The sequence below is a fragment of the Lepidothrix coronata genome, unplaced genomic scaffold (assembly GCF_001604755.1).
Source record: "Lepidothrix coronata isolate B3197 unplaced genomic scaffold, Lepidothrix_coronata-1.0 Scaffold17, whole genome shotgun sequence".
NCBI classification, from domain to species: domain Eukaryota; kingdom Metazoa; phylum Chordata; class Aves; order Passeriformes; family Pipridae; genus Lepidothrix; species Lepidothrix coronata.
The window spans coordinates 3237957-3248276 of record NW_016690197.1 but is presented as its reverse complement, the minus strand read 5'-3'; the positions used below and the strand labels follow the sequence as shown (position 1 = coordinate 3248276).

Below are 10320 nucleotides of genomic sequence, written 5' to 3'. Positions count from 1 at the left end.
GCAGCCCCGCGGCCATGGCGGCGGAGAGCGGCAGGGCGGCCGAGGCCTGCGTGGGGCAGGTGGTGCTGCCCGGGGACCTGCTGCTGCTGCCCGCGCACTACGACGAGGACGCGGAGGGCGAGCGGCTGCGGCTGAGCACGGGCGCGGCGCCCGCGGGGCGGCTGCTGTGCGGGCCGGGGCTGCGGCGGAGCGGGGCCGGGCTGCTGGTCACCAAGTGCGGGCTCCTGCGGCACCGGCCCGCGGGCCCCGGCGCCTACTGGGTGGACTCGCAGCAGAAGCGGGTGAGGGCGCGGAGGGACCGGGGGATGTGTATCTGTGTGTGTGTGTGAAACCCCTGACCCGTGTGTGCCCCTGTCCCGCTCCAGTACGTGCCGGTGAAGGGTGACCACGTCATTGGGATCGTGACGGCCAAGGCGGGGGACGTGTTCAAGCTGGACGTGGGCGGCAGCGAGCTGGCGTCCCTGTCCTACCTGGCCTTCGAGGGCGCCACGAAGAGGAACAGGCCGAACGTGCAGGTGAGTGCGCTGGTGAGCTGGCGGTGATGCTGTAGCCGTCCCGTTTGGTGCCGCTTCTGATGCGTTTTAGTAGCTTCTCCTAGTTAGAAGCGTTTTTTGTAAGCTGCCTATTAAAGGGAGAGTGCCGGTCTGCTTGCAGTGATTTCTCCTGGGCCCTCCTCGGAGGTTTTTGCAAGATTAGACTGCGGCCTTTCAGAGGTTTCCTAAGAGCACTGTAACTAGTGCAGTTTGGTCTCTGTCAGGTTGTAGGCTTCCTCCCTCTCTCATTTTAATTTTCCCATAATACTACCAGCAGCAGATGCAGTTCACAAGTAGTGTGCATGCAAAGGGACAGTATGAAGTTAAGGTTTTAAAGCAAGCTTTTATGCTACGTGATGCTGGTGTAAAACATTTGTGTCTGTTTTGCTTTTTTTTAATGACACTTATAAACAGTTGTATGGCACATGCATGGCACACTTTCTGCACTCTGATGAAATATCATCACCAGAATGTAAAAATGGAAGAAAAATACAAAGAAAAGTAAAACAGCTTTATGTGACTTTTTTTTTTTTGTTCTGATAAGTGATTACAAGAGCAGATTGCTTAGGCTTTAAATATCATTAGAGTGTGAAGAAAGAAGAATTCATATATGGTATTTAAAAAGACTGGAGCTATTTAACTCCTTTAAATAAAATTCTGTCCTTTTATCTTACAAATTCTAGTAGTGATACAAGATAATTTTTTGTGGAGGATGCTGTCTTTAGTAGAAGAAGAGAAAATTAAAATTATTTTTCTATCATCACTGTTTTAAATCTATTTTGTTGCCTCACTAGAGGATCTTTATCAATAATCAGCATTTGTTACAAATGTACAGTATGACCTTCTGTTTTACTTTTGCTTTTTGACACTGTTTTGTTTAGGTGGGAGATCTTATTTATGGTCAGTTCCTTGTAGCAAATAAAGACATGGAACCAGAGATGGTCTGTATAGACAGCAGTGGAAAATCAAGTGGAATGGGAATAATTGGACAAGATGGCTTCCTCTTTAAAGTTTCCTTAGGTCTAATAAGAAAGTAAGTACTAAGAAACGTAAGTAGTTGCTCTAATATGTAATATGGTAGGTAGGATTTGCCAGTTGTTCCCTCCGAGCAGTGTGGGCAATTTGGTAATTGGTGTGTGTAGTTCTTGTGTATTTGTACCAGTTGTGCTGAATGGAGTATGAATATTGACCTAGGAGAAGCATTTATTTTTCCTTTTAAGGGATTGGTTGCCGAGGGAGTATGGAAAATAAAGCTAGTGTCCTAGCTAGCTTTATTTTCCAATATGAAGCATTCAGGATAGTGTTTCAGGTAGGTACAGGCTACCTTGGAGTTGAAAAAATGGAGATGCTTACTGTCCTTTTTCTGCTGAATGGAATAGTGGGGATGTACGTTTGGCTGACAGCTGATTAAAGAGGTTTGGAGTTTCTTATGCTGATGTAAAGACAAGATTTTTTGTGACTATCAAGAAATACCAGATTATATGGATAAATGATAGTCAAGCTTTGTTGTTGCCTTTTGGGTGGGTTTTTTTTGTTTGGTTTTTATCTTTGGATAAGCAATCTGGAGATGTAGAGCCACTGTTTCCCAGCTGTAATTATTTGTTTGATTTATATGTCCCATCAGAAGTTAGTGTGAACTGATACAAAGACTTTTTGCAGCCATTCTGTTTGTTTTCCAAATTTTGTCTGTATGCAAGTAAAGCAATAACAGTATATTACAAGTAAATTGCTAAATCCTGATATGTTTTTCTTCTTTGTGAAGCTGTTCAAGCTTGATTTCATCCTAGACATATTACAGTATTATTGAGAACTTTACTTTTCAGTATGCTGCCAGCTAATAAAAATAAAGTAGTCTGTTTACTGCTGTTAGTATTGTCCCCTGAAGTAGAAAGGAAGTCCTACTTTGAAAGATGCCTCTTGGGTGTCAAATTTATAAATCACAGCACTTTAAGAATTTCACTTTGTCAAATAGTGTACTTTTAGAATTTATTAAATCATACAATTCTTATAACACTATCAATTCACTTAAATTTGGTCAGGTATTACTTCCAAATCTTAATTAGGAAGAAACCCTGCTAAATTTACAACTCTTGTATTTTTTTAGGTGGCTATATTGATACTGTGTTACTATTTTGGATGTATATTCAACTCGATAATCTTACTTTTTGGTGTTACTTTAGTGGCTGCCATAACAGCAGTGCTGCTGGTGTTACTGATGATAACAATGTGGTGTCTGTAAATGTAAGCACTTCTTTCTCTGACTTTTTTTTCATCTTGTTTACAGACTCTTGGCTCCCAAATGTGAAATAATTCAGGAGTTGTCACAATTATACCCATTTGAGCTGGTGCTGGGAATGAATGGAAGAATATGGGTAAAAGCAAAAACAGTTCAACAGACTTTAATTATAGTAAATATTTTGGAAGCCTGTGAGTATATGACTGCAGAACAGAGAAGACAAGCACTTGCCAAATTATCAGGGAACTGATGAGAGAAAACTTTGAGGATTTGTTTGCCATGACTGTAGGGTGTTTTTGTTATTTTTGTATTCAGATTTAAATTAAAAGCCATTTTTTAAATGAAGTATTGTGCTTTGGTTGTTCTTCATTTCCCTTCTTTATCCACTCAGCTTGTTCTTTTACTCACTGTTGTGATTATGAAGCCCTGTTTATGTTCATGTTTCTGAATTTTCTGATTGATGTGGAGATGGTCTTTAGAAGCTTTCCTTAGCTGTCAGTTTTGCAGTGTAACTAACTACTTAAGTCTTCTTTAAGAAAACTGATCATTTTGTAAACAGAATATATTTGCTTTTTTAGTTGTATTAAAACTTCAAACAGTACATCTTTACTTAGGGGGCTCATTCATCCTGGTCAGATGCTCTTATTTATACAGTCACATGAAGTGGTTATTTAGTATTTTACAAAATTTGGGAATAAAAGTGCAGGTAGAGAATACCAGAAAATAATTACAGGGCATAGCATAAAAAAATCACAGGGTGATTAAGGCAAATGATCAGATAAGACCAAACATCAACCTTACAACTTTCACTAAAAGATAACTTGCCTAGTGGTATTAAGGAGATAGTGATTAGAACATAATAATAGCCATGTGTTTTTTGATTCTAGGCACTGGATCACTGGATTTATTTTCTTTAGTTCCAGCATGAAAATACCATGCAGCTTTGCTTAATGTTTAACAAAATCAGCATTTCAGAAAAAAGCTATATTAGGCTTCTTTGTGTAGTAGTTCCTCACATGCATATAGAGAAGATGCTGTTCTAGGAGACGTAAGTTCTCAGCGTGTTTTAGTATGTGAATAGTTTGCTACTGTTTCTCTGAAAGAGACCCCCTGAATTAAAGAAATGGTAATTACTGGTGCCTGCTTCCTGTGGGAGAAAAGCTTGACTGTACCTAATGAAGTGCATTGTAGCTGTTAGGCAGTTACATCTGTGATCTTCTGTGGTTCTTAATAAGCTAAATAGTTTTATAGCAATAGTTTAATTAATCCATTTTTTCTAATTTCCTTTGAGTAAGCCTGAATACCATCTTAATTGAAGTGGAAACAAAGTTTTTCCTATTTTGTATTTCATCCAAAGTTTGATGATAAGGTTGTCTTTGGCATCTCTGTCAGTTAGAAATTGCTTCAATTCAGAGCCACTCCTCTGAGTCATCTGTAAAACCCTTACCTAGGGCTTCCCCTGATTCAACAAAAGCACAGCTCTAATGGTTTCCAGGTGAGTAATGGCTACAAGTCAGAATTTGAGTGGGTTTCACTGGCCTCCCTATTTAGCATTTAGGGCATTGCTCATCTGGCTTGGTAGACCTTTAGTCATCTCTTTTTGACCTGTCATCTCCCAGGTGAAGTGACTTTCATTCATATCTCATAAACCTTTTAGGTCTGTAATCTCTCTTGCTACACATGAAAAGCTGTAAATTAATAAGGATTTTACCAACTGCTCTTCTCCAAGCTTTTTCCAATTTCAGCTATCCAGGGCCTCTGCAGGTTGTCTGTTACTGGAACAATAGCTGGCATAGGCAGAAAAGCATTTGCCAAATGATCTCAGGGTGCTAACATGGTTTTCTGTGAATGTTCTTGGATCAAAATAGTAAAACCACAGGAATGGGGAATGACGGATTATTTCCTGAAGAGTTGTGGCTTGAAATTAAATTAGCCTCACCACTCCCCTTTACCTAAGCAACCTCCTTTCTCTCCCAGAAGTCTGAGTTTCAAGCCTAACCTGCAAGACACAGGAACAATCCCTGTATTTAAAAATGCTGTTGTGATAGGGCAGCAGAGCAAATGGTGACCTTGAAAGTTCTTAACATAATCAGCACACTGTTTCGTACAACACGTTATTCTGTTCCACTGTCAACTGCTGATTACCCAAACAGAAATTCAGTTAAATTAAGAACAGGATACAAAATGCAATAAAATTATGGTTGTTTTTAATTTAGCACAATGGTGTAACCACAAATTTCTTAGGTTTCAGCCCCTATACAATCACTTTAAGCATGTGCTACAGTTAAATTTGTTTTTGACAGTTTATGCAGTGGAAGAAAATGATAGTGGATGTGAACAAAATGGGTGTGGGGAAAAAGACTTGAAAGTAAGTACACTTAAACACATTACTAACAGAAGGCAATATTCATTTTTTTGTTTGTGAGGGTTTCTTTGTTGGTTTTTTTACTTGGACAAACAAAAACATTCCTCAAACAAATTACTGCCTTTGACAAGCTTTACCTAATGAACAAAATACTCAGGCAAAATCTAAACGATATCTTTGTGAACTTTTAGTTCTATGTTGGTGACTGGTGTAAAAAGTATGTGTGCTGGAGTATAACTTAGTTCTAGGAAGAAAGACTGGTCGATTTAATTATGTTTTCTGCTGGAAGTCTTTCACATGCCCATTAAGGCACATAAACTCATATGCTTCAGGAAATAGGACTTAGAGAAAGGTTGCTGTGGACTTGAAATGTACCTTACTAAGTAAGTATAATGTCTTTCTGTTGCATTTCTCTGTATGATGTTAAACATTGTCAATGTTCAACATTTAAGTCATTATTTAGAGTCATTCAGATACTCTGTGATTGTGCACTGGGTGCTTTGTTACATTATTTTTCTTTCAAGGTGTTGCGATGAAGGTTAAGTAAAAACAGTTGATGTCAGCATGACAGAAAGTACAGATACACAGTGTTGAAATTAAGTATGATAGTAACACATTTGTATTTTGCTCTAGCAGAAGAAAGTTGCTCAGACAAATAGTTTAGTGTAATAAAAGGATGAAGAGCTTAACTCTAAGGTTGTGGTTAGAGTGTGGCTGTAGCTCTGCTAGATTAGAAGTTTACTGTGCCTAAGTACTCATTACAACCTTACCAGTAGGAGTTGGAACTGGGGCTTGCTGGCATGTGTATTTGATTCCTAGCCAAGTTCTGTCAAAATGACCCAAATTGACATCAACACTTCTAATACCAGGGTTATTCTGATTTTATAAAATGAATATTCTTTTAGCAAAAGAGGCTGTGGAATTTTTCTTTCAAATTTTAAATATTAAGAGCAGCTCATCTTCTACTGGAGAAGGTTAAATTTGTTAGAGAAAGCCCAGTTTTCTCCCTTGGAGCTTGAACAAATACTTCTGAGTAACAGCTAAATCAACAAACTTACAACTTGGATAAAAAATATTTACACTGGATTTTCTAGCTACATACAACTGACTTGGTGAGATATGTTATTTGATGGAGTATAGAAACTCACTGTCTTAAGGACAATGTATTGCACTTTATTTAGCTATATTAGTAACACAAGCAGCCTTGTCCTTACTAATGGCTTCTATAGAGTGTAAGATGCATGATTACTTTTGAAGTCTGTAGAGGGAATTAAACATGTCAGTTTTGCCCCAACAATTTGAAAGAGAAATAGCCTAGAAACATGTTGAGTGCCTGAATTTTAATAGAAACCAGCAGTTGCAGGCAATTAACCTGGACTGCTGCAGACTGACTGTTTTCCTCTGATGTCCTGATCTTGCAGAAGTGCAGGTACTGCCTTTTGAGTGCTATCTTTGTGGGTATTTTAGGATATTTGGGAGCTTGGTTTTGCTTATAGAGCCTGAAGCTTGATCACTATTCTAGTGGCTTGAGCAGTCATTAAAATAGCTGGTTTTTACTAGGCCTCAGTGTCCTAGTGGACAACAGAGAATGCTAAAAAAGCAGAATAACATTATAGGTAGCACTGCAGTAAATCAGAGAAAGACAAACTACAGACCTCAGAGATTCTATTTTGCTTACACTTACTTGACAAAGACATTAAAGACTGAAGGACAGTCAGAGGACTAATGACTTCATCTGCTGTTTCCAAAGGCTTTGGTTATCTTTTGTCTTGTAAATGGTAGGCTTTTCAGTGATTCAGTGTTTGCATTTGCTATTGCAAAAGAGATTTGTTACAAGAATCTGTATACCCACTAAAAAGACTTAGTGATTGTTTCTTCCTGTTCTTGTCCAGATGGAGGGTGTTGCGCCAATCTCTTCTTGGTGTTCCGATGCAAACTGCTCATGGGGGTGAAACTAATTTCAAAAGACCTGTAGTGTGACTACTGCACCCTAATCTTACTTAAAATAAATCTGAGTTCCTGTGTCTAGGCTGGCTGTAAACAGACTGGTGCTGTTATTTCCTAAGAATCAGAAGGACGTTGAGAACACCACCACATGAGCACATCACTGTAGAGCTCCAAAGAAGAGATGGCTTTTGCCTGGCCTAGTGGAGACCTATGTCAGCCTGCATCTGGGTGGATTTGCCTTTACTAGCATACAGGTGAGAAGTTCAAGCTGTATTTTTTATATCTACATTCAATCTTATCAGCTTGGTATCAAAAGTCTTAAATTAGCCTGGAAATCCTTCTGCAGACACAAGACCTAGATCCTGTCTTAGTCCATCACTGTCTTTCCTTGTTGCTTTTGAGATGTCCTGTTTCCTGGTAGAAAAGGCAGTTTGCTTAATATAAGTCATTTATGTAACAATGCCCTTGGTCTAAAGTTGATCTATAGAAGCATGATCCAACAAGAAAAAGAAATAACTTCTGAAATAACACACAGCTTTGTCATTCTGTACATGAATTGAAAGTTTCGTAATGCTAGATCATGTTTTAGCATAGGTACTGATACAGTGCATTCTGAGTGACTTATGCACAGGCATGCCAGAGAAATTTAATTAACTGATGTACAAGCACTTTACAGACTGATAGTCTTCGTTCAGTTTAACTATTATAAAACTGAATTATGAAGGCAGGAAGAAAAGGGCTCTGTGCTTTTTAAGAATGCTGTTCAAAACTGAGAACTTGAAGATTACATGCTGGTATCTGTTCCTCTGTGAAATGTTCTTCTGTGTGTCTTTGTTAGAGAATTTATTATTGTCCTTTTTTTTTTTTAACAGGAAAAATGTGTGAATAATATCTGAACAGGTGTATGGGAAAACTAAACTAGATCAATCATAATATGATTTTATCAAGAGGGAAAAACAGACAACCAAAGAAGTCAAATTCCCATTCAACTTTCCTGCCAAAATTTCATTATCTTGCTGATGCCATGAAGGGAAAGATAGTCTAATAAAGATAAAGAAATCGTTGTTGCAACTCCACTTAATGCAACACAGTAGCCTTTCTGGAGGTGTAGGTAGAGAAGGTTATATTCCAGTATTTTTATGACACCATATTTCTTTGAATTCTGTGTCTACTAGATGTGTGCATGCATTCAGAGGATTTCACTGCTTTGTAAAGTAGGAAGATATTCTTGGATGGAATCCAGATGTGTGAGCTCAGATTTTTCTGCTTTTTTCAGAACCTTTTTACAATAGGGACAAATGGAGTCAAAGTCACTTCTGTGATTAACTGCTTATTTTTCTTGCCTGGTGCCTTGTCATGGTCTCCTACTCAGAGCAAAGAATAAATAAAAAGATGATCTGTTTTGTGATAGGTGGTTCCTCCCCTTTCCCCCAGCAATACTGGCTATCTGGGAATTGTGAAGGCCAGCTGCCAGGTTTGCTAGAGGTGTAAGTGCAGAAGTATCATTAAGAAAAAAGTTTGGTTTGTGTGCTTACCATGGCAACAAACATAATGGAGCTGCTGTTCTATTGACAAATGTTGACAGCTGGATCCACAGCCATTATAAAATTCAGAAGAAAGGAACGTTGACAGACTGCAGAAATTAGGGTTTTAATTACATGGTGATGGCTGACAAAATTTACTGATCACTTTTTTTTTTGGTCAGAGCGTTTTTCCAAAAATTGCTGTGCCACCATGCAAACACACATATATTCTAATCCTGATTGCATTTAGGAAACATAAGGCCACTTCAGCATATGTTTAGTGTTGACAGAGAATCTTCCCAACTGATTAAGAAGAAAAAGAAGTACTGTTTCATGTCTTTCCAAGGAAAAATGGCAGCCCCGAATTCTCAATCTTTTCAAGTTCCTCAGCTCTTTCAAGTAGTCTGGTAATGCTGTTTCTACCATGGAGTTTGCTTAGGTAGAAACAACATAGGCAGCAACCACATAGGTTATTTTTAATTGCTGCTAAGACTCAGTGACTTCAGTGCTTTTTACAATCCATTTGACTTAAAAAGAAAAAGTGTGTAGATAAAAGCGTGACTACCACAATTTTGGGCAAAAAGACCCAAAGCCTTCTCCCTGGAACTGCCTGAGCCCATGCCACTCAGACATGTACATCCCAACATGTCTTGCAGAACCGCTGTTCCCTGTGGCTTTCTGGCAACACAAGGCTGCTGTGCCCTTCTTGTAGGAGCAGGGCAGTGTGGTCAGGGAGGATGGTCCTGTGTTCAAAGCAGTCTGCTGGGGTGCCTGGGCAAGCTCCCAGGTGACTTCTGGCACATCCAAGCACATGTGGCTTGCTGCCTCCAGTTTGATCTGTGCTAGATCAGAATGGCAACGTGGCTGTTGCTTCTAATTAGCAGGGAACTTGTTTTGTGGTGAGATTGCTCAGAAAAACAAATTCTGCACTAAAGATAAACAGAAATGCAAAGAAGGGATAAACTAAGCAGGTCTAACCAGAGTGGCTGGTGACTCCCATTTAAGAGAGAGATAAGAAAAGGACATTTGGTCCAGGTAAGTTTGGGTCATGATGAAAAACAGTGGCTCTGGTTAGTTGTTGGAATGTAGACTCTTTAGTACCATCAGAGGGGTTACATTGATTCTCTTGAGCTGCTTTTGTGTTACTGACCAGACCGTTCTGTCATTGCTACTTTTTTTTTTTTTTTTTTTTATTTTTAATTTTCCGATCAACAGGCAACCTTCAGAAAGAGTCCCAAGGTACTGAAGACGAGTACCCTGAATTTCTGGCTGGAGTGGTGCCTAATGACCACAAGCATCTCAAGAGCATGTTTGTTCAAGGATGTTGTGACATGTTATTGGCTGGCTTATCTGAACAAGTATATTCTTGAATGCAATATATATGTAAACGTTTCAAGTGCCCCATTAATCAGATTACTTGAATGATAAACTCACTGCATTCTTGGACTCGAGTCGTTAGGGCTTTTTTTTTTTTTTTTCCCCCCTCCTCCTTGCGTATTTAAACACTGTATCCCATAATCTATTTCGTTCCTTTATTTGCTTAGCCAGAAGCTGAAAAAACCCCAGCGAGGGGACAATGGGTTCCGGGAAGGAACAGGAGGCTTTTATCCGCTCCAGCCGCTAACGGCGGGGATAATCCCGCGGGCTCAGAGCCGCGGGGCGCTGAGCGGGGCCGAAGGGCGCGGGGCCGGGCGCGGCGCGGTGCCTGCGCGGAGC

The 10320-nt window shown here is 39.6% G+C and overlaps 1 protein-coding gene across 1 annotated transcript; it reads left to right on the top strand.

Annotated features, from left to right (window-relative positions):
• EXOSC3 (exosome component 3) lies at positions 1 to 3115 on the top strand. Its single transcript, XM_017806856.1, has 4 exons — positions 1 to 281; positions 366 to 515; positions 1415 to 1566; positions 2818 to 3115. The coding sequence occupies exons 1-4, from the start codon at positions 15 to 17 to the stop codon at positions 3017 to 3019; spliced, it is 771 nt and encodes a 256-aa protein (XP_017662345.1). The 5' UTR covers positions 1 to 14; the 3' UTR covers positions 3020 to 3115.
• Positions 3116 to 10320: the final 7205 nt, after the last annotated feature.